The following is a 24,969-nucleotide window of genomic DNA, read 5'->3' as shown; positions in this document are numbered from 1 at the left end:
TATTGTATACACAATGATGGTGATTAGTTTACACATGGACTTCAATGGGAGGGATGTTGCCATGGAGAATGTACCAGTTAGCTGACGACAGACAGTTAACTGTCAAACTTTATTTAAACTTAAGGCAGGCGCTGATGGTCAAGGCATTGCCTTGGGGAATGAACTAGAGAATGGCTGTCACTTGTCTGAAGACAACATGTGTATATGTTCTTTCTGTCTGCAAAGTCCTTTGTAGTTTCTAGTATGAGTGGGTGCACCACATGGTGAGCCCAACTCTCACATGTAAACAGGGATGTTATTGTAGTCATCACTGTCTATCAGCAAGTCTACAAGTGACTCAGATGGAAGGTAAGGCCAGTGGTGGAGAACTTTGGGAACAATGCACCAAATATTAATGGGTGAAATATTAATGGGCGGCACGGTGGCACAGTGGTTAGCACTGCTGCCTCACAGTGCCAGAGACCCGGGTTCAATTCCCGACTCAGGCGACTGACTGTGTGGAGTTTGCACATTCTCCCTGTGTCTGCGTGGGTTTCCTCCGGGTGCTCCGGTTTCCTCCCACAGTCACAAAGATGTGCGGGTTAGGTGAATTGGCCATGCTAAATTGCCCGTAGTGTTAGGTTAAAAGGGGTAAATGTAGGGGTATGGGTGGGTTGCGCTTCGGCGGGTCAGTGTGGACTTGTTGGGCCGAAGGGCCTGTTTCCACACTGTAAGTAATCTAATCTAAGTAATCTAAATGGGTGGTTTTGAATGGGGTTCCATAGACCTGAAATCACCTGTTCCTCTTTAGCACCTCACTCTCAACACTGCTTGTTGGTGATGGGGGATGGTCAATTTGTGACTCCCACACCCTAAGACTGAAGGCTAATATTATCAACAATATTTACAGGGGCAATAAGCCCTCCCAGTATGCTGTACATCCTGAGAAATGAAGAGATTGCCAAGTTGCGACCTTTAATCTGAAAAGAGCACGAACAATGGTGGGCCTGCTAAGGGGCTTTTCCTGACTATATTTGGTCTGTTTCTTGGTGGCCTGAATTGATTGTGAGCTCTAAGTAAAAAAGTAAAGAAGTCTGAGTGATGGTGAGCCCTCCAGCTTGCATTGTCATTCAATAAGTTCATGGCTGATCTACCTCAGTCCCACCTTCCCACCCAGTGGAGATTTCAAGGATATGTTGGTCTGATCATGAACCCATTAAAAACAGAAATGGGCATCTTTGTTTAGAAAATGCCAAAAGCTGAGAATCCTCCAGAGCCAGTTTTCCTGATCTCGTCCTAAATGATCATCCCATTATTTTGAGACTGAGTCTGAACTCACTCATCAACAACAACCTGTATTTATATAGCACCTGTTCTGGGAGTAAGTCTCCCAAGGCGTTTCATGGAGGCATTATAAAACAAAAAATTCAACACCGAATCATACAGGACAAATGATCACATGTTTGATGAAAGCTGTGCATACACATGAATATACTAATTAGGGGCAGGATAGCCCTCCACTTGACCTTACTATTTAATAAGATCACAGCTGATCTGGTTACTCTGCATTCCTGCCTCCCTCTGCAAATCTTTCAGTGTTTTGCTTATTAAGAATCTGTCCCCTTCTGCCTTTAAAATATTTGAGGAGTCTGCCTCCACCCTTTTGAAAATTTGGCTTCCAAAACCTCTCCATGTTTGTGAGAGTTATCTCTTATCCCTTATCTCTGTCTTAAATGGGTGGCCCGTAATTTTGAAACAGTGACCCTGTGTTCTAGAGTTTCTTACCACAGGTTTTCTAAGGAGGATCGCAACAGAGAGAGAGAGAGAGAATCAGCAATGTTTAAGGAGGTAATTCCAGAGTTCAGGGACCATGAAAGCCTGACAGACAATGTTGGAGTGATTAAATTCAGAGATAATCAGGAGATTTTGGAGGATTGTACATATGCGTGTAGGAAATAGGAGCTCGAGTAGGTCTTTCAGCTCCTTGAGACCACTCTGCCATTCTAGATTGGGGTTGAACACGTATCTCAGTCTCATGTTGCCATGTTCACACCATACTCCATGATGTCATTAGTGTTTAGATATCTATTAATTCCTGTCTTGAGTATAATGGTTGAGCTTTCACAGCCTTTGGGATAGAAAATTCCAAACAATTACCACTCTGAGTGAAGAATGTTTCTGTTCCATGTACGGCAGTAACTGAGCCATGTGAGATTGGTCGTGTATCTGTGCTTTGACTTTGCCCTTTAACCTTGTGAGATGAGCATGCTGGTCCTTTTGAGAAGGCAGCATTAGACTTGCCTTTCGCACTGCCCTCTCCCCTGAATATGGCAGGTGTGCAAAAAACATACCAGATGTAGTCAGTAGAAGCTTGTTTCCTGACAGGGGGACCATCAACTCAATCTCTCCTCTGCCAACAGATTAAAAAATCTTTGATGGATAATGGGGTAAATGGATTGGGGGAGAGAGAGGGAGATAATTTGTCATTTTTATTGCGTCCTTCACTACCTCAGGACGTTTCAAAGTGCCGTCGAGCTAATGAAGTAATTGAATTGTAGGAAATGTGGCAGCGAGTTTGCAAACAGCAAGTTCTGACAGACGGTTAGCTGGTCTGTTTTTAGTAGTGTTAGATGGAGAATTGATATTCTGTATGGACCCTGGATCAAACTGCTCAGCTCTTCTTCAGAAGAGGACTAGGGGATCTCTTACGTACCCCTAAAAGGACAGGTAGTTTCATTCTGAAAGGTAACATTACTGACAATGCAGCACTCCCCCCCCCCCCCCCCCAATAATGGAAGTGTGTAGTGATTTGCAGAGGTCACACAAGGCTGATTTAGAAAGATTTTAATAAGAAATGGATATTAGGGAATTGACAGTAGGCTGACTGACTGGAAATATAGGCGGAAGTGGGTACTGCCGATGCTGAAGACTATAGAGTCAAGATTAGAGTGGTGCTGGAAAATCACAACAGGTCAGGCAGCATCCGAGGAGCAGGAACATCAACGTTTCAGGCAAAAGCCCTTCATCAGGAATGAGGCTGGGAGCCTCAGGGGTGGAGAGATAAATAGCAGGGGGGTGGGGCTTTTGCTCGAAACGTCGATTTTCCTGCCCCTTGGATGCTACCTGGCTTGCTGTGCTTTTCCAGCACCACTCTAATCTTGACTGGAAATATGGCGTGACACTGATGGCTGTTGTTAGGTATTACAGCATATAAGTGATATACCTTTATGGGACATGCCCATGATTTAACTACCATATAAGGAAAGTTCTGTGCTCCATTCATGCCCATCACTGTGGAAGGGGTTTCAATCTCATTCATACTAAGATCGGTTCATTCTAGAGTTCATACCAACTAAAAGAATGATCACATCACATGATGTCACACCAGAATTGGTATTGAATTGAAGAAAAGAAATTGATGGAAGAACTGACCACTGCACAGGGGTAAACTTCTTTAAGTTAGAAAATTAAATTTTAGTGTTCAAATCACCGATCGTCTGCATAAGGGTTTTCAGATTAGATTCCCTACAGTATGGAAACAGAGCGGCATGGTGGCTCAGTGATTAGCACTGCTGCCTCACAGCACCAGGGACCCAGGTTCAATTCCAGCCTTGGGTGACTGAGTGGAGTGTGTACATTCTCCCATGTCTGTGTGGGTTTTCTCCGGGTGCTCTGGTTTCCTCCCACAATCCAAAGAGGTGCAGGACAGGTGAATTGGCCATGCTAAAATGCCCATAGTGTTAGGTGCAGACTTCTCAATGCTGTTAGGCCCAGACAGTCAAGGGTAAATATAGGATAGGGTAGGGGAATGGGTCTGGGTGAGTTGCTCTTCGGAGGGTCAATATGGACTTGTTGGGCCAAATGGTATAACACTCTCAGCCTTCATCTTGTGAAGTTCTGTCTCCTTGTAGCATCACACACCAAGAAAAGCTTGTTATACCATATTCAAATTGCTTATGTTGAGCCTAGACTGGCAAGTAGATATCAGGAGCTGTAATAAAAGCTCATTGAATCCTTCAGGACAATGTGACTCACATCTCATTCATATGTTATGAGAGCTAACCTAATTCTCTCATCACAGTATCTGCTGCTTCTCCCCTTCTCACTATGGTGGCAATGTGATTGGAACTTCCAGTAGTTGCTTATAAAAGAATCTAAAGTGAAGGTTAGACAGCTCTGAATCATTATGTATTCAGATGATCAATCACAGTTTAATTGAGTTTACATGAATACAGATCTCCAATTTAAATAGCCAGGAAGCAGATTTACCTTCTTTTCAATTAAAGTCCATAACTTATGAACCTAAAAGCCTCCTATCTCTTTTGCAAAACTCAAAAAAAAAATTAAATTTCAGCTTCCCATCATAAAAGTTAAGATCCAGCAACTTAGATGATTTCTTTTTGTTGAACCACATATAGATTCCCTACAGCGCAGGAGGCCATTCACCCATCAAGTCTGCACTGACCCTCTGAAGAGCATGCCCCCAATACCCTATCCCTGTAACCTGCACATCCCTAGACACTACGGGGCAATTTGCCATGTAAAATCTACTTAACCTGAACATCTTTGGAATATAGGAGGAATCTTACAGAGGCACAGGGAGGACGTGCAAACTCCACACAGTCACTCAAGGTAGGAATTGAACCCAGGTCCCTGGCATTATAAGGCAGCAGAGCTAACCACTGAGCTGCCATCCCTCCCAAATAAAGGTTAAAAAGCAAAACAGCAGCTTAAAGTCTTCCAAGCAATAGTGAATGTCACAGGAGACTGTCGGTTTAATGACAGAGCGGCACGGTGGCTCAGTGATTAGCACTGCTGCCTCACAGCACCAGGGACTCAGGTTCAATTCCAGCCTCGGGTGACTGTCTGTGTGGAGTTTGCACATTCTCCCCATGTCTGCGTGGGTTTCCTCCGGGTGCTCCGGTTTCCTTCCACAATCCAAAGAGGTGCAGGACAGGTGAATTGGCCATGCTAAATTGCCCATAGAGTTAGGTGCAGAGATCTCAATGCTGTTAGGCCCAGACAGTCAAGGGTAAATATAGGATAGGATACGGTAGGGGAATGGGTCTGGGTGGGTTGCTCTTCGGAGGGTCAATATGGACTAGTTGGGCCAAAGGGCCTGTTTCCATACTGTAGGGAATCTAATCTAAAAACCCTTACGCAGACAGTCATTGATTTGAACACTAAAATTTAATTTTCTAACTTAAAGAAGTTTACCCCTGTGCAGTGGTCAGTTCTTCCATCAATTTGTTTTCTTCAATTCAATGCCAATACTGGTGTGACATCATGTGATGTGATCATTCTTTTAGTTGGTATGAACTCTAGAATGAACCGATCTTAGTATGAATGAGATTGAAACCCCTTTCACAGTGATGGGCATGAATGGAGCACAGAACTTTCCTCTATAGAGATAGTGGAGGATGAAATAGATCCATGACCAGTGAACAGATACACAACTGTTATACACTCGGTAGAGAATGCAAGTCAGAAATCCAGTCACACATTCCTGGATATCAGCAAAGGGTTCCAAGATATACAATGGCCCTGGTTGGATGAAGTCATTACCGATCATGATGCTACATTGAAAAGGAACAGAAGCCAGCTCAGACCAAAGTACAGCACACCAATCATATCAGGATATGAGGAAGAACACTCTGAAGCTGATTGATTGATTGATGCTGACTGACAGCAAGCAGCAGGAAGATAATCAAGTTACCAGCCAGAAACTTACCGAGAACAATACATACCTGTGCAGGTGGGAAGATGATTGTCAATGTAGGATGAGCTGTCAATTCTCCAGGACATTATCTTGAAATCTGAATGATCAATCTTCTCAATACTGTTCTTGCATCTCTGTAAATTTGTACAATTACCTATGTACAGCAATGCTATTCTAGGATTCCTTTCCTTTTTGAAAAGGGGGATGCTGTGTTCTCTTTCATGGCTAATGAGCAATATACCTTTCAGTGGGATGTTCTTGTGTCATCGCTGTATTGTGAGATGTGACCTAATGGTGTGAAATTCTTAGTCTCTATCTTACTGGGTCCCTTTCCTCTTGTATTGCTGAGGTAAGCTTGTGACAGTGCATCTGAATTACTTTACTTGAGCCCACACAGGCAAGTGCCTGTGCTTATTTTATACTTGTGTATATACAGGAACTGTAATAAAATTTAATTGCGTACTACATGACCTATATACAGGAGTGAACATAATTTGGAGATGCCGGTGTTGCTCTGGGGTGTACAAAGTTAAAAATCACACAACACCAGGTTATAGTCCAACAGGTTTAATTGGAAGCACACTAGTGAACAAAAGTATCACATCACGACAGTTGAGATTCTTCAGCTATCAGGGTTATCGCTTCAGTCGGTGTCACTGAGCTGAGAGAAGCTTTGAAATAATCTACCCCAAGGCTGAGCGGTGGCTCAGGCTCATCCATCTCCAAAGTGCCTGAAGACTGGGAAATAAGATACAGAAATAGCTTAGTACATTGGGAAATGATGGGTGAATCCACTTTGGGAAATGGGTACACCCTCAGTGGAAGGTTGCTTAAAGGGAGGTTGTTGGCAGCTTAATCTGCAGGACATTTCTAAAGGAAATTGTATTTAAAAAAAAATTGCAGGGATAATGGAGAAGGGCCAGGGAGGAGCTAGTAGCAGCACAATGGGCAGAATAATTACCTTTTCTGCCACATCACCTGAGAAGCATTGCATGAAGAGACAGAGCCTGTTTTATATGGGGAGAACAGGGAAGTTAATATTGAATTTCTCTTAAAAAAAAAAATTGGCTAATTAGCCGTCACAAACATCCGCAGTAACAAATGGCATCAGCTATCCACACACTTCCCTGTGAATGCACATCTTGTGCTTGATGTTGCAAACAATGTTTTTCCCATCCTGTACACAAGGGGGAGGCAGAGGTCTTTACTTGTGAAATGTGTTTGCTTCACATTTGCAATACCAGTTCAGTAGCTGATACACCGCAGCGGGAATAGCTCTTAACCTGTTATGCTGCAGAATATTATGTCACATACTTCTAATGCATTGGAGTTGTTCCATTTTTAGTTACTTCCCCTCTGGTGACAGATCTTTCCCCAGCAGTACTGTGCCATAGCGAGGTACAATGACAGACCTGTCCCCACCAGTACTGTACTCCAGTGTTAGACAGTGACAGATCTGTTTCCTGCACCCCCCACCCCGCACCACAAAAGGTGCCCCAGTGTTATACAACGACAGACCTGTCCCCCCCAGTACTGTATCCCAGTGTCATACAGTGACAGACTTGTTCTCACCATAAGTTACCCCAGTATTAAATCTCTCCCTCTTCAAATACATTCTTAAAAAAACTTGCCTGTTTGAATAAGCTTTTAGTCACTGTCGCAACTTCTCTTTACCTGTTTTTATTGGAAACATGGTTTAACTTAGATTTCCTCAGAGCCCTAACTATCCACAGATTGTCCTAAGGGTGATGTCTGCACTTACATGCACTGTGATGCTGTGCACTTGCAGTCTGGGACATTTCCTGGGTAGCTAATGGAATTTCATGCTCTTTCACCATTGTAAGATGAGTTCTAGTAATCCAGAGGCCCTTGCCTGGTCTGGCCTATTTTTTCAAAGTGTTGGCACTATCTGACCTGACTGAATGGCCTCCTTTCTGTGCTGTAGAATTCTACAATAGGGCTAATGCACTGCATGTGTTCCTAAATACTTTATACACACTCGATATATATTTAAAGAAGCATGTAAGTGCTTTGGAGGCAGGTTTACTAGGATTGATACCTGGAATGAGTGGCTTGCACTATGAGAAAGTTAACCAAACTGGACTTGTTCCCACTGGAGTTTAAATTAGTGAGGGGTGACTCGATCATGCAGTTCTGTCGCTGTGTAACACTGGGGGACTTGATTTGAAGTGCATAAGATCTGGAAGGTCCTAACAAAACAGATGTGGACAAGTTGTTTCTTTTTGTGGGTCAGTTCAGAACTAGGGGCACTGTTTTAAAAATTAGGGAATCACCCTTTTGGGACAGTGATGAGGAGAATTTTCTTCCCTCGGATTGTTGTGCAACTTGGGAACTCTGCCTCAGAAGATGGTGGAGGCGACATTATTAAGCATTTTCAAAGAAGAGGGTGGATAGCTTCTTGTTTGGAATCAGAGGTCAATGGGGCAGATGGGAATGTAGAATTCGAAGCAAGTAGGTGAGCCATCAGCAGAGTCGAGGGACAGAATGGCCTGGCCTCCTCATTCTCCGATTTCATATTGAATCTCTGAAAGATAAGGCCAGCAGCAAATAATTATGGGTTGAGAAATCTTGGAGGTGTTCCTGGGTTTGGTTCACTGATTTCCATGAACAGCTGAGAACAAATACTAGCTCTCACGACTCCAGAGGTAGCAGCAATTTGAGTCAGTACCTGGAATGGTATGAGTATTGTCATTACATATCAGAAAGAGGGAGACACGCACTGCGGAATCTCTGTAAATGTCAGTGCAGTCAGTTTATTCCTGCTTTCATTTTTTTTGACTGCCTTTCTGGATCCTGTTTAATGGGATGTACTGGCCAATTCTTCAGCCTTTCCATTTGAGCCTTTTTTCTTGTTGCCATGGTCGAACTGAAGAACAGTGACAATGGAAAGACCTTGCATGGTTCTGTGCTTGATCACGCCTCGAAAACCTCCCGACCCACTTTGGAGCCCAGTCACAGCCGTCACTTCTAGAATGCTGCATGCGATCCTGGTCGCCCTGCTATAGGAAGGATGTTATTAAACTAGAAAGGCTACTGAAAAACTTACCAGGATGTTGCCGGGACTGGATTGTTGAGTTGTAAGGAGAGGCTAGATAGGTTGGGGGCTTTTTTCCCTGCAACATCGGAGGCTGAGGGTTCACCTGATTGAGGTTTATAAAATCATGAGGGGCATGGATAGGACAAGTAGCCAGGGACCTTTTTCAAGGTTATGGCAGTTCAAAACTAGAGGGATTAGGTTTACAGTGAGAGGGGAAAGATTTAAAAGGGACTTAAGGGGTAACTTCTTCAAGCAGAGGGTGGTATGTGTATGGAATGAGGAAGTGGTGGAGGCTGGTACAATTACAACATTTAAAGGATATTTGGACAGGTACATGAATAGGAAGGGTTTAGAGGGATATGGGCCAAACAAGGCAAATGGGACTAGATCAGTTTAGGAAACCTGGGCAGCATGGATGGGTTGGACCAAAGGGTCTGTTTCCATGCTGTGTGACTCTATGACTATGCATATCAGACACATGGTCGACATAATCCACATGGTCATTGGACCCATTTATATTTTATACGGCAAAGAGTTTGATTCATTAAGATTCCACACATTGGGCATGAATGGACTGCAGTGGTTCGAGAAGGAATCTCACCTGCTCCAGGACAACATCTGACAGGCAATAAATGTTGGCCCAGCTAATGATGCCCACATCTTCTGAATGACTGAAAAAGGGAACGTATTTTGTCCTTTTGAAGTTTTAGAAGGAGAACCATATTCTAGTTTCCCTGTTGTATCAGTAGTAGCATCAATCAGATGGAATAAATCGAGAACAGTACCTGACTGGGGAGATTACCTATAATCATCCCAACTTCAATATTTCTGAGAAATTAGCTTGTACGGCAGGCAGAACCACCCACAAAAAAGATTGCTGAGCTAGAATAGTGAATTTTAATTAGTAGAGAGCTGCAGGTTGGAAAGGGAAAGTCACAAGAATACAAATTGAATGTATCTTTCTGATTTTCTTGGAATGTAACTCAAAAAAAAGTATTGACTTTTTGATCCAGACTCATTGACTTTCATGTGTTCATTGCAGTAAGCATCATTGAAGACCAAGGAGTGTAATTATTGACTGAATATTAACCCATACTTACAAAGATACAAATTAGGAGCAAAAAGTGGACTATATGCCCTTCACTCTCCTACTCATTCAATGAAATAATTGTGGATGTGCTTGTAATCTCAACTCAACTCAATTTAAAACTTGATATTGGTTTATTTTGACGGGTTCAAGACAAAAAGCTTCAATAATGTCTCTATTTTCAATAAAAAATACTCAGACACTTCAGCATCAAGATCTGACCTCGACTTAACGGTATCCATCAGATGGATTTCACTGTAATTTTTATCCTTTTGTTTAAAAAATCTGAAAGCCTTAGTTAAAAGGCTGGTTTTTAAATTTTCAGTTGTTAATTGTCACTGAACCAATCATTTCCAAGAAAGACAGAAAATATCACCATAACTTTACCTTATACGTCACTCCTAGCTGAAATTACTGTTCATCCCTTAAGTCCTTTAGTCTCCTACTCACAGTAAGATAATTGTGGATGTGATTGTAATCTCAACTCTGTATTGCCACCTACTCCCTACAACCCTTCACTGCCTTAATTAACAAAAATCTATCATTTCACCATAAAAGATATTCAGAGGCACTGCTTCCACTGCAGAGAGTTGCAAAGACTTTCAACCTTCTGTGGGATAAAATTCCTCCTTATCACTGTCTTAAATGGGTAACCCTTTGTTTTTAAACAATGATCCCTAGTACTAGATTCTCTCACAAGAAGAATCATTGTTTCCTGGTGCACCCTGTCAAAATCCTGCAGGTTCTCAAATGTTTCAATCAAGTCACTTCTTCCTTTTTGAAATTCTAGCAGATACAAGGCTAGCTTGTCAAACCTTTCCTCATAAGACAACCTGGTCCACATATGCCTTCTCTGAACCACCCCCAACTGCTTTACATCCCTTCTTAAATAAAGTGACCAATATTATACTTAAGATGTGGTCTGACCAATGCCCAGTCCAGGAGTGTGACCATTGGCTGAATACAGAAAGCTGATAATAGAACATAGAAGAGTACAGAACAGTACAGGCCCTTCAGCTCTCGATGTTGTGCCGGCCCTTTATCCTACTCTAAGATCAGAGTAACCAACATACCCTTCGTTATACTAACTTCCATGTGCCTATCCAAGAGTCGCTTAAATGTCCTGAATGTATCTAACTCTACTACCACTGCTGGCAGTGCATTCCACACATCCGCCACTCTCTGAGTAAAGAACCTACCTCTAACATCTCGCCTAAATCTTCTTCCAATCAACTTTAAATTATGCCCCCTCATGATAGGTATTTCTGCCCTGGGAAAAAGTCTCTGGCGATCCACTCTATCTATGCCTCTCAACATCTTGTACACTTCTATCAAGTCACCACTCATCCTTCTTCACTCCAATGAAAAAAGCCTTAGCTTTTCATGCAAGCTGATCTCCACCACCTCCATGATCCCCAAACACCAAACCAAGGATTGTTGATAGGACTTCCCCCTAGACGGTTGGAACCAAATTTCTTCCATTCAGTAAATGAAGTACATTAACTCATACAATGTTAAGCAGAGGTCTTGACGATCCATGAATTGTTTTAATTATAGAAATAAGCTAAAGTGTTTTCAGTTCCAGAGGCTTTGGTAAACAAAAACAGAGATAAAGGTCATTGTCAGAATGAGAGGTAACATGATGGAAAAATATATTTCATGCAGCAAGATGATAGGGTAAATCAACAAGGTCTTTTCCCAGGGAGGGAGTCTCCAAAATGAGAAGGCATAGGTGTAAGGTGAGAAGGGAAACATTTAAAAGGGACCTTAGGGGCAACTTTTTTCACACACAGCGTGGTGGTGTGTATTGAGTTGCTAGAGGAAGTGGTATAAGCTGGTACAATTACAGCATTTAAAAGGCATCTGGATCGGTATTTGAATAGGAAAGGTTTAGAGGGATATGGGCCAAATGCTGGCAAATAGGATGAGACTAGGTTAGGGTATCTGGTCGGCATAGATGAGTTGGACAAAAGGGTCTGTTTCTGTGCTGTGTATGTCTATGACTCTATGATATGATTTGGAATTTGCTACCTGAAAAGACACTGGAAGTGCAGGGAATACAGTGAATTGGATATTGCTTTCAAAGAGATTTTATAAGTTGTGAACCAGTCATTCTGTGCTTCCTGAAAGTAAATGAAAGTACCTGGAGAACGAAGTCCTAACAAGCCAAAGGATCAACCCAATGAGCCCTTGGACAGGAACCATTGAACTGCCTACCCAGTCTTTCCCTTTGGCCGTGACACCCATGTATTTTCGGTGTGTGCTTGTATATGCGTGTAGGGAGAGTTAACAAGAGGTTAGTGTTTTAATTGGTAGAGTTGCATATTATTAATCATTGATTACCAGTAGCTAGAATTGATTTACTTGTTTGAATAGTATTTCTCGTCAAGAACAGAAACCTGTTCCTTGTTTTCTGTTAACCTAGTTCAAAAGGACGGGTAAATTGGGGAATTTTGAGTACTTTTATATTTAGTTTTGTCACAGCTCTGGGAATGGTGGGTTATGATTTGCAGCGCACTAATCCAGGAAAGTGTAATAAGACATAGCATTGCACATTAAGAACATCAGAACTAGGAATCAGAGTAGGCAATTCAGCTCCTCAGGCCTGGTCTGCCATTTGATATGGACATGTTTGATATCACAGAATCCCTACAATATGGAAGAAGACCATTCAGCCCGTCAAGTTCACACCGATCTTCCGAAGACCATCCCACTACAGACACACACCCCTGCCCTTTCCCTGTAACCCTGTATTTCTCACAACTAATCCACCTAGCCTGCACATCCTTGGCCACTATGGGGAAATTTAGCATGGTTAGTCCACCTAAAGTGCACATCTTTGGATTGTGGGAGGAAACCAGACCACCCAGAAGAAGTCCGTGCAGGCACAGGGAAAAGTGTAAACTCCACACAGACAGTTGCCCGAGGCTAGAATTGAACCCAGGTACCTGGTGCTGTGAGGTAGCAGTGCTAACCACTAAGCCATTGTGCCACCCATAAATCACTTTGGCCTTAACTCCACTTTCCTGCTTGCTTCCCCGAAGCCCTCGACCTAATTAGAAATCTGTCTATCTCCTCCTTAAATTTACTAAATGTCTCATCTACAGGTCTCTGGGTTAGTAAATTCTATAGATTCATGATCGTTTGGGAGAAATAATTTCTCTCTACTATCTCTAGTCCTTATCCTAAAATGATAACTTATTGCAGATTACCCACATGAAGAAATATTTCTCCACATCCATTTTGTCTGACCCCTTTAACATCTCATGTACCTTAATTGGATCTCCTCTCATTCTTCTAATCTCCAGAAAGTATCAGCATAAACTGCACCATCTGTCTTTGTAAGACAAACCCCTTATCAATTTTTGAGAAGATTTGTAGCTCAGGTTGATGATAAGTCTGTAAGTTAGCTTGCTGAGCTAGTAAGGTTTATTTTCAGACCTTTCGTCACTATGACTAGGTAACATCATCAGTGAGATTCTCTGGTGAAGCGCTCGTGGTATGTCCCATCTCTCTATTTACAGGTCTTGGTTTCTTAAGGTGGGTGATGTCATTTCCTGTTCTTTCTTTTCAAGGGAAGGTAGATAGGATCTAAATTGATGTGTTTATTGATGAAGTTCTGGTTAGAATGCCATGCCTCTAAGAATTCTCATGCGTGTCTTTGTTTCACCTGTCCTAGGGTGTGTGTGTCGTCCCCATCAAAGCAGTGTCCTTCTTTGTCTGTATGTATAGAAACTAGTGATAGTGGGTTGAGACTTTTGGTAGCCAATTGGTGTTCATGTATCCTGGTGACAAGTTTCCTGCTAGTCTGTCCAATGTAGTGTTTTTTACAGTCCTTGCCTGGTATCTTGTAAATGACATTAGTTTTGCTCTTAATATCTAATGGATCTTTTCGGTTCATTAGTTGCTGTTGAAGTGTTTTGGTAGGTCTGTGGGCTACTATGATGCCAAGGGGTCTGAGTAGTCTGAAAGTCATTTCTGATATGTCTTTGATGTAAGGTAATGTAGCTACAGTTTTTGGTTGCTTTATGTCTGCTTGTTTGGGTTTGTTTCTGAGGAATCAGCAGATTGCATTTATTGGGTACCCGTTTTTCTTGAAAACGTTGTATAGATATTTTTCTTCTGCTTTTTTAGTTCTTGGGTCCTTCAGAGTGACGTAGCTCATTGAAATAATGTCTTGATGCAGCTCTGTTTGTGAGTATTGGGATGATTACTTCTGAAGTTAAGTATTTCTGTAGATGCTGGTTTGAAGTTCTCCATTAACTGTACGTTCAGCTGTCACGTCTAGGAATGGGAGTCAGTTGACATTCTCCTCTTTTGTGAATTTAATGCCTGTCAGGATATTGTTGATGGTGTTGTATGTTTCCTCTAATTTGTTCTATTTTGTGATCACAAAGGTGTCACCTACGTAGCGGACCTGAAGTTTGGGTTGGATAGATGAATCTCTGGAATGAATCTAATGAACTGACTCAATTACAACTACCTATTAAAATTGGTTCTTCCGAGTGTGGATCATTTCTGCACAGTTCCTCATCAGGAAAAGTGCCTGTCAGAAGGATTGTAGCCTTACAAACAGAATATCTGATCCTGACTCTGTCAAAGAGGGATTTTTGTTGAGCCTTTTTCTGTCATTATGCCATAGTTAAGAGTGGGAAACATCAATTGAGGTTTAATTGTGTTGCCTTGCAGAGTTTTGACCCCCCCCCCCCAACACACACACACACACACACACACACACACACACACACACACACACACACACACACACACAGAAAGTAATGAGGATGATATATTGAAGCCTGGGAATATGACAAGAGTTACTGCCCACACATTCTATCCTATGTCTGTGTGCATTACAAACATACATTCCTCACTTGCTGCCTGTGAAAGACAATGAGGGAAAACCGAACTGGGAGTTTCCTCTTCGACCCACATAGGCAACCAGTCCAGACGGTCACGTTGGCCTAGATTTACATAACAGGATATTTAACCCGCTGTAAGAAATGATCTGCAGCTCGGGAAATCAGCAGTCACTCAAAGGAATTTAGTCGAACCACATGCACTGCAAGAGTCGTCAGGCTCTTCCTTGAGCCCATGGCTCAATTGTTAGTGAAACTAGAACAGCCAATCTAGTTCTGCCCTGTCACAATAAGCAAACTTGATTGTGTGTTTGTAATAAGTAGCCCAGATAAATGAAATCTGGTCTGTTCAATATTTTCTAAACCTCAAGCCAATCACCACCAAGTTGACACTTCTTTGAGATTATCTGGGTAAAAGAGGTGTTTCGTATTAGAAATAAATTTTACTTTACTTCCTTTTCAAAACCTCATGCACATGTGGAGACCAGTGAGGAGACTGTCACTGTCATTGTCATTGTTAGCAGCAACACGTATTGCTATCCATGGATCCTTATATTCCTAAATAGACACTGCTGCCAAGCACTAGTTCAATGTCACTGTCTCTAGTGCCCTTTCTAGCTTGTCATAGAGTTAAACAGCATGGAGACAGATCCTTCAGTCCAACTCGTCCATGTCCTCAATTAATCTGGTCCCACCTGCCAGTATTTGGCCCACATCCTTGTAAACCCTCCTTATTCATAAACCCATTCCAGATGTCTTTTAAATGTTATCATTGTACCAGCCTCCAGCACTTCCTGTGGCAGCTCATTCCATACATGAACCACCCTCTGTGTGGAAAAACTCTGAGCATATTTTAATGGTCCTATGAGTTGTTGATGGTTTTCTGACTCCTTGCAAGATGGAAAACCTTTTCCATTTCTGGCCACACTTGCCTATGATCCAACAGCCTTTTACTTTATTGTTCACTTGTGGGATGTGAACATTGCTGGATTGGCCAGCATTAATTGCCTATCCATAATTGCCCTTAAGATGGTGGGATACCCTCTTGAAGCATTACCATCTCTGTGGTGTAGTTAAACTTGATTTAAAATTTTACTTAGTTTCTCTTTGTTTACTGGATGACTTGTTGCGCGTGATATTGCACACTTCTAATTTTGAAGAAAAACCCTTTTATGTATATCTATTTGCCTTTGTACACAAAGTAGGCCACTCTTGCTTCCAATTCTTAGGGTTTCCTCTTTCGATTTTGGATATTTACACATTTTGACTTATCCATATACACTTGTGATTTATCCACCAGTTTCCGCAGCATTGTGCAATTGGTCTGTTCCAAACTTTTCTGCCGTTTTATTAAAGTTCCAGTCTTGCATTACCAGATATTTGGCACTTTTGGTCCAATTGAAATGTTGTAGTGTTGAGGTGATTATTTCTCAGATGATTTCTCACACGGAAGCCTATTACCATTTTTGCCCATTACCATTTTTGCCCATTACCAATTTCACCATTAATAACTCACGCTTCCTCTTTGATATGACGGCCACAAAATTATTGCAGATTGATGGGGGAGGATGTCTTAACTGCAGGCCATCTTGGTCAAGATTTGCAGCACAGACTTCTATCTTTGGGAAGTTGTCTCATCCAGAAACACTGGCTGTCCTTCTGGCATCTGCAGAGTTTGAAGGTGTCCCAGTTATTGTCACAGCCAAAAGTGACACTGATGCATTTCCTGTGATTTGTGTCTGAATTGTTATTGTCTAGACATATGCTTTGAGAGGCTGATTTTACAGTGCTCACTCTCACATTAGCTGAATGGGCAGGATTTGTAGTAGTCTATTTCAAAATCTTTTAACTATCACATCTAACAGCTGGATTCTGCCACTCTCAGTTTCTCACTCTTGCATAATGCACATTGTAGGATACTGCTACATTTTTCCCCCTTCATAGGATCACTCTGTATCTTGTTCATGAAAAACCTGAGCAATCTTGAGCCGTTCTGTTCTCTTCTACTTCTGTTCTCACTGTATAATAGCTCATACTTCTACAGCAATCAGTTCTCAGGACATTCACATCTTCTGCAAGCCATTGACTATTGGCTGGCAGATGGTGAATATCTGGATTCAACAAGTTGGAAACATGCATTTAGTTTTATCATCTCATCTCCCCTTCTTCCTCTATCAACCTCTGTTACAGAACTGAGCAAAATTGTTGCCTGGTAGCACTTGGAAACCAGCCCATTAATTACAGCGCCTCAGAGATTGGATTTCTTCCAGATTTATCTTTTCTGATTTAATCCTACATCACAACACTTGGATCTGTTTCCACCTGCAACTTGGAGAATTGAAACAAATGGAAATTCGCTTTAAATTTTAAAAGCATTTCCCAGAATGTATATGGGACACACACACAAGGCTCAACCATGTTAAGTGTTTCCAACACTCCTACATCAGGTCAAGTATTGGAAACAAATCTTAAATTGTATCGGTAAGCTATATGCATCGAAAGGTTTCAGTTGACTCCGTTGTTAACAAAAGCTCCTTAATCAGATTAAATAATCCTCCTTTTCCTTTAGTGTTTGCAAGGAACTTGAGTTTTCCCAGAATAATAACCTTAACTATTTTAGCACTCATTCATTTAACTGAATTAATTGAGGATCTTTTCAGATTATAAGTACTGCACTCCTCTTTCTTGATTAAGGGGCAATCTCATTGAGATATTTAATATGATTGAAGGACTTACTCGATAGAAAGGAACCATTTGCCCTGGTGGGAAGGAGTCCAGAACAAACGACACAGGTTTAACTTCAAGCCAGCATATTCAGGGATAAAGCCAAGAAACACATAAAGTGGAGTGAAAATCTGGAACTTTCTTCCCTATGGTAATGAGTTGGTGGTGGTGTGTTGGTCAGTTGAAAGTTTCAAAGCCATGATTGATGGTCAAGGCTATTACGGAATAAGGAGTAAAATCAGATAGATGAAATTGAGATCCAGAAAATCCATGATTTAATGAAATGGTGATATAAACTCAGGATGCTGAAAGATTTCCTTCTGTGTTTAAACACTCAGGTGTCCTTTGAGAGAAAGCATACCGAGTCCACCAACACGTTAGGGTTAGGTCCCTTTAGATATCAGTGGCCATTGCAGGGATAGGGTGTATCAACCTCTCTGATAATGATAGTTTGATTTTATTTTGGTTAAGTTTCTATTAACTGTAGGTAGATTTTGTTCCAATACCCCACCCAGGGCTGTCTAATTTGTTTAAGTCTTTTTTTTTAAGGAGTGGAAAGAAGGAACAGGTTCAGGCACTGGACCATGTGGGGAATTGTTGTACCCAACTGCATGCCCCTATTCTGTGGTTACATCTGCAACCTGGTGCCCTTGGAGGGGGCGAGAGAGAGAGAGAGCACGGTGCCCATCAGAACACTCCAGACCTTCTGCAACCAATGGGCACCATGAGTGTTGGGGTGCATCCTCATCCCTGAACTGATATGTTATTTAGAAGCTTTTTATTTAAAATAATGAGCTAATGGGGTTGTATTTTAAAATTAGTAGAAAGGAGAATTCATGGTAGCATTTTATCCCAATCACTAGCCACCACTGTTTGGTACCTTTACGTAGGACTGTGCCAATGATCAATTTATTGAAAAGGGTTAAGGAGATTTTTGGGAGAGCACTCAAGGTTTACCTTTGGATTAATAGGATGAGGTAATATTTCCTCATTGATACTCCAGTTTGATAATTTGCATTCAATCTTTCCTCTTTCAGAATCTGCGTTGCTAAGGAGCAGAAATGCTCCATTAAAGTTTGAGCAGGTGCCATTAAATCTTCAAGCTTTCTTTGCTTAGTTTATATATTTTTCAAACATATTTAACCTATTTTGCCTCATCAGTCTGTTCAGAGATGTTATGACACAGCTCTAGAGTAGGTGAGACTTGGTCCAGGGGTAGGGATACTGCTATAAGAGCACCTTCTTTGCTGAGTTTAAGGTTCCGTAAAATCTTGCCAGTCGAACTCCATTTAATGGTCCTTCCTGCAGTGTTTCTACAATAACAATATGGACTTTTATCCAGTCAAAAATATGTTTTCTAATATTAGGGAAAGGAACTAGACCTGATGAAGTCAAGCAGATTTCCAGGAAAGCCTCTTGTGTATGTCTCTCCCATTGCTGAAGATGATAAAGTGATTGCAGTAAAATAAGCGGTGAAGCTTTCAAATGACTGATCAAATGGTTCCCTCTGGAGATGGAAACATACTGCCCTTATCTCATGTGGGTCTCTATGCAATGTTAGACCTATACCGTCATGTTTGACTTCTAACTGCCTCTAGCGTGACCTGGTAAGACACCCATTTCATTAAAGCCAACAATCCAGGATGGACAATAAACAGTAGGCTTGCTAATGCTGCCCACATTCTGAGAATGATTTTTTTAAAAAATAAAAAGCCTGCGTGATTATCTATGCATGTGTGTGGGTGTCACATTCACACGCAGATGGATTTGTAAACAACAATCCATGAGTGCTGAGTGCTTGTCTGAGTGCCTTTAAAAGTCTATTGTAGCAATTTTAAACCGAGCTGCTTGTCTCACGCTGATGAGTTTGGGTGAAATTTGGGTTTTCCACCCTCAATTTTTCATTGTGTGTGGGGATTCACTTCAGAGGGAGTCTGAAACAGGTGTTCCTCCTGATCCAATGGTTTTCCTATCCACGTGATCAGATCAAGCTTAGCCCCATCTGACTCCCAGGTATTCTTAGTTCAGGTATCAGGGATGTACTATGTATATCTAAGTGAATGTGTTTTTTTTCTGCCAGTAAATATCTAAGCGTGCTTATTGTGAATGTCTTTGTGATTCTCTCTATGTAAAACTCTTTAGCGTATATCACTGCTAGTATGGACCTGCCAGACTAAATAGCCTGTTTCTGTACCATCAGATTCTGTGTTTCCAGCTGCATTTGTTTCTCTATCTGTAGCTGTGCTTCTTCCTGATGGTATGAGTTGTGATTGTTGTTGGCAAGGCCAGCATTTGTTGCCTATCCCTGGAATTGATTGGCTTTCTAGGCCATTTCAGAGAGGACTGCTAATTGTAAATCACATTGCTATGTGTTTGAGTCACATATAGGCAAGACTGGTTAAGGATGGCAGATTTCCTTCCCTAAAGGACATTAGTGACAAGATGGGTTTTCAATCACACAGTCACTTTTGCACCAAGATGGGATTTGAATGTATCCCCTCAAACATTAGCCTGGGACTCTAGATTATTGGCTTGTAACATTACTAGTACCCCACTGCCTTCACTTAAGTGTGTGCCTGCCTGTGTACACTCTGCAGTGTGTATCACTGTGTATATAAGAAATAGGAGGAGAAGACCATACTATATGTCAAGTCTGGTCTGCTATTCAAGATTAAGATCGTGCTGATGTGCTGCCTCCATTCCACTTTGCTTGTTTCCCTACAACTCCAATCCCTGACAGGCCAAATCCCTATCTCCAATCCTAAGTATACTCAATGACAGAGGTTTCACAGTCCTCAATTCCAAAGACTCTAAACCCTATCAAAGAGGTCTCTACATAGGAATAGGAGTAGACCATCTAGCCCATTCTAGATCATGGCTGATTGTCTTCTTGATGTCATTCTCCTGCACTATCTCGTCTCAATGTCCATAGTCTCCAGAAATCAACTATTTTCTGTCATAAACACACTCTGTGATTGTGCTCCCATAGCCCTCTGGGATAGGAACTTCCAAAAGTTCCCCACTTTCTGAGGGAAGAAATCCCCATTTAGCTCACTCTGTCTCTTATCCTGAGATTGTGTTCCTAGATCTAGAGTTGTCAGCTAGGGAAAACATCCTAACTCCATCCACCCTGTCAGAAATTTGTAAGGTTAAATCAGATCACCTCATTATGCAAAGCTTTGGAGAATACAGACCTCCTTATAAAATAATACCACAATCCCAAGGATTAATCTGGTAAGCCTCTGCTGTACTCTGTCTATAGCAGGTATATCCTTCCTTAGATAAGGCAAAGTATACAATACTCCATCAAGGCTCAATACAATAGCAGCAAGACATCTTTTTGATTTCAGTACTCAAATCTCCTTGTGATAAGAGCCAATGTACCATTTATCTTCCAAACTGCTTGCTGACCTGCATGCTGGCTTTTAGTGACTTAGGACCAAGGACACCCAGATCCCTTTGGACCTGCACTTCACAATGGTCCAGCATTTCAGAAACAATCTCATTTTCTGTTTTATTTTACCGCGTACATAACGACATATTCATTCAAATGATACTCCATTTACCATGTCCAGGGGCATGTCCTACCCTATTCATTTCAGTTCTGCCAAAGTGCTATTGAAGTCTCCTGCACCCTCTACACAGCCTACATTCCTACTTTGTTCTGTGTCATCGACATATTATTACAGTTGGCCTCCACGTGTATCCATGTAGCCTGTTTGTATAGCGTGTTTCTGAAGTGTGTCTGTGTGCAGTGTGTACAGTATATAGAGTACGTCTGTATCTGTTTGCATGTTTTTGTGTATGTTGTGCATATCTCTGTGTGCAATGTGTTTCTGTGCACACCTGTATGTCTGTGTCCACTCTATTTTATGTGTGTCTCTGTGCCCACTCTATGTTGTGTGTGTTTCTGTGAACACTGAGGTGTATTTGGAGAAGGATAGATCCGAATAGTCCAGGGGCATGTGCTCGCAGCCGCAGTTCCTCTCCCTTCCTCTTGGCACTACTTCGATCTTTAAGCTTCATCCAAATCTCACTCACGTACAATTGCGTAGCAGTTTGGGAGAAGCTGCACAAGCGGCAGGAGGCTCGGAGAGTGACCCAGTCCTGCACCTTTCCTGCTCCGGGGATTGAGAAGCCGGGGCTCCATGTGGAGCAGCTTCGGGACATATCCAGGGAGCTGGTGCCAAGCTGGAAACTGCCCGATGCTCCCTGACGGGTCGTTTTCTCTTTGGGAGACAGGGGACTCTCGGTAGAGGCTGCCCGTGTTGCTGAGCCCGGGAGGACGAGAAGTTCCAGCCCGGGCTGGTCTCCGTGAGCAGGAGCAGGAGCTGGAGGAGAGTGGGCCAGTGGGAGGGTGCTCCGGGAGAGATGGTCTGGATAAGGAATGCCTGGGAGCCTGTGCGAAACGGTGTGCAAGCAGCGTGCTCCCCAGCCCGGCGCTCTCTAAAGCCGGACTGCTAGAAGCTGAGAACACAGGCAAGGAGCCTGCACTTGCCCTTTTACTGGAATTAACAGCGGCATTCACCCCCTGGACTTTTTCAGAGAGAAAGGGAAGACTTTTTTCCGACTTGTCTTCAAAGGGGCGTCTGTGTGAAGCAGCTTTGCAACCTCCGAGCTTCGAACAGGAGCATCTAAAAGCTGGGATCTTCCTGTTCATCAGTGTCTGGGATCGGGGATGTCCCTGGTCCCTGGTGGGAGGGAGGGAGTTCCCTGATGTTTTGACTCGATCCCTGATGTTTTGACTTGACCCCCGACTCCCAGTTTTGTTTCTCTTTGAAGAGGGCAGCTTGTCTTCTCCATGTTTTTTTGTTAATTTGCACTCCTGACCCGGGTTTGATTTTGTTACCCCCCCCCCCCCCTCTGTCTGTCTGGTGAATGCTGCCCCTCAGGCGGGGATATGGCAGCGGCTCTTGCCAGCTCCCTGATCCGGCAGAAGCGGCAGGCGAGAGAGAACAACGCCGACCGAGTGTCAGCCACCAAGCGCAGGAGCAGCCCCAACAAAGCCAAGAAGTCCCTGTGTGAGAGACACGGCCTCGGGGTCTTCTCCAAAGTCAGGTTCTGTAGCGGCAAAAAGAGACCAGTCAGGAAGAGAGCAGGTTAGTGTTAACTCTTCCTCTGCCGCTGAACGCCGTTTGTCCACCGTTCTCTCCAGTTCCCCGCATGTTTCCAGTTGAAACCCTTGGAAGACCTTTTGTGGAATATTCTTCAAAGTGCATGTACTGGTCTCAAACTAGTTAATGCTGTGTGTGGGGGGATTGGGGCGAGGTGGGGTGGTGCTGTTGAAGGTGTGACATTGTAAACACAGGAAGCCGGATAGAACGTGCACACCTATGAGTTTCTAGGTTCAAAACCTTTCTTTCTCGTTTCCTTCCCCTTTCACACACTTGCACTCTCTCTCACAAGCGTACACACTCAGTCTCTCCATCTCCCTCATTCTCACTTCTCTCTCTAACACCACTTTCACGTACTTTCTTTCTCATGTTTCTCCTTCCCCATCCCTCCCTATCCTTCCCCATCCCTTTCTTTCCCTATCCTTCCCCATCCTTCCCCCCTCCCTATCCTTCCCCCCTCCCTATCCTTCCCCCCTCCCCATCCTTCACCATTCCCCATCTTTCCCCATTCCCCATCCTTCCCCATTCCCCCACCCCATCCTTCCCCATTCCCCCACCTCTATCCCATCCCTCCCACCTTCCGTTCCCCCCTTGGTTCTCTCCCGTTCCGTCCACCCCCTTGTGCCCCTCTCCATCCCCAATCATCAGCCCCCTTCTAGACTGTACCTTCCCTTCCATTCCCCCCTTCTATCCCCATCTCTCTTCCCCCACTCCTCATCTTTGTCCCCTCTTTCTGCTCCCTTGTGCTCTCTTCCTGTTCCCTCTTCCTCCTCCCATTCCCTTTTCCTCTTCCCTCCATTTCCTCTACTACCACCCCACCTTCCCCCAATCCTTTCCTTTCTCTTTCTTTCTTTCTTTCTTTCTTTCTTTCTTTCTTTCTTTCTTTCTTTCTTTCTTTCTTTCTCTCTCTCTTTCTCTCTCTCTCTCTCCCTCCTCCCTTTATCTTTTCCCACTTCTTTCTCCTCTTCTCCATTCTCTTTCTCATTGCCCTTTCCCCTCTTCCGTACCTCGCTATATTTGTCACTTATCTCACCACTCTCCCCCCGCCACCCCTCCCCCTCATTCCCGCACTGTCTCTCATGTATGGACTCATTTTCTTTCCCTCTCTATCTCTCTCTCTCTCTCTCTCTCTCTCTCCCATTCACTCTCACAATGTCAGGCAGCATCCACTGTGTGCAGTGCCTCTGCTGCAATGGAATTGAGAGTGAATCACATTCACCAGGAATATACAGTAACCAGCAAAAGTCTCTCACTTTGCGTCAGCGTTTGCATTGTGTGCTGTACCGGGCTCACATCTGGCCCACTTATGCCTTTGTCTATGTTTAACATGGCTTTGGAACCTTATTTTACATTATTCAGTTGCCCTGTGTGCTAGTATCAGGGTGCACCTTGCACATTTAATTTGTGTGGATCATGCTGCTGAGGGTATTCATTGCATAAATTTAATTTAGTGGAGAGGAGATAGATGGGAGCTGCAGGATGGAGGAACTTGTAATGATATCTTGTACAACCACTAGGTAATAATTGATTGTTGGGAGGGTAAGTATTGCTTGTCATGTATTGGGTGACAGTTGCTTGCGATCACTGACTTGTCACGCTTCATTTGTAAAGCAATCTTTTTGTTTGCATACTTCTGTACAGAAGTTTAAACTTGGTACAAGTTGGTGAATTGTGCATGATCACTTGGTGTCTGTGTGTGTGTATATGTCTCTGTGTGTATCTATCTCTATCTGTTATGTATGTTTTTCTGTTTCTATGAATGCCCCTGTGTATGTCTCTGTGTACACGTGTATGTGCCTGTCACTCTGTGTCTGTCTCTATGTGTTTGTATCTCTCTGTTTTATGTGTGTGTATTGTGTGTCTGTCTGCCTGTCTTTGTGTGTCCATGCATATGCCACGATAGGTGTCTCATTCAAACTAATACGAGATGTCCCTGTCAATCATCTAGTTGTGCAGAGGGACGTGCATTCAGCTGCATCCATCTGAACCCCTCCACAGTCTGCAACCCCAACTCCTTCCTTAAACCCCATGCCCAAACTTTCCATTGTTTGGGATTTGATCCCATTTCCTTTTTGAAGGTGTTAATTGAATGCTGGGGTTTCTGGTCACCTTTCTGTTATTACAGAAACAAAACACTGGGAACTTGAAGTAAAATCCAAAAATCATGTACTCAGTGGCCCTGTTAATATCGGTCGAGGGAGAGAGAGGCAACATTCCAGGCCAGAGAGCATTCATGCAGATATGATTCCGTATTGGTGGAAGATCATCGATCTAAAATGTTAATTAACTCTCTCTCGTTGTCCACAGAGGTGACTTATTCCTTATACTGCTTCCTGCTTTCACATCCGGGAGCGGGATAGTGCATTTCCCTGGGTAAACTCAACTTCAGCAGGCAGACTGCGGAAACGAAAATCGCAGTCAGGTCCTGT

At 42.9% G+C, this 24,969-nt stretch overlaps 1 protein-coding gene across 2 annotated transcripts in view; it reads left to right on the top strand.

The window, feature by feature from the left end:
• The window catches only part of LOC122556132 (fibroblast growth factor 12), a 204,589-nt gene that overhangs the window by 1,883 nt on the left and 177,737 nt on the right, over positions 1–24,969 (top strand). The window contains exon 1 of one of the 2 annotated variants that reach the window (XM_087993363.1): positions 21,494–22,525. The exons of the other annotated variant lie outside the window; for it this stretch is intronic. Coding sequence (XP_087849489.1) covers positions 22,327–22,525 — 199 coding nt within the window. The 5' untranslated portion in view covers positions 21,494–22,326. Of the gene's footprint in view, positions 1–21,493; positions 22,526–24,969 lie in introns of those variants that run through there. 2 annotated transcript variants of the gene reach the window in all.

This window comes from Chiloscyllium plagiosum, unplaced genomic scaffold (genome assembly GCF_037043375.1).
Source record: "Chiloscyllium plagiosum isolate Xiang-an unplaced genomic scaffold, Cpla_swu_hap1 HiC_scaffold_13, whole genome shotgun sequence".
Classification (NCBI taxonomy): domain Eukaryota; kingdom Metazoa; phylum Chordata; class Chondrichthyes; order Orectolobiformes; family Hemiscylliidae; genus Chiloscyllium; species Chiloscyllium plagiosum.
Note: the sequence above shows the minus strand (reverse complement) of the source record. Positions and strands in the feature narration are given on the sequence as shown.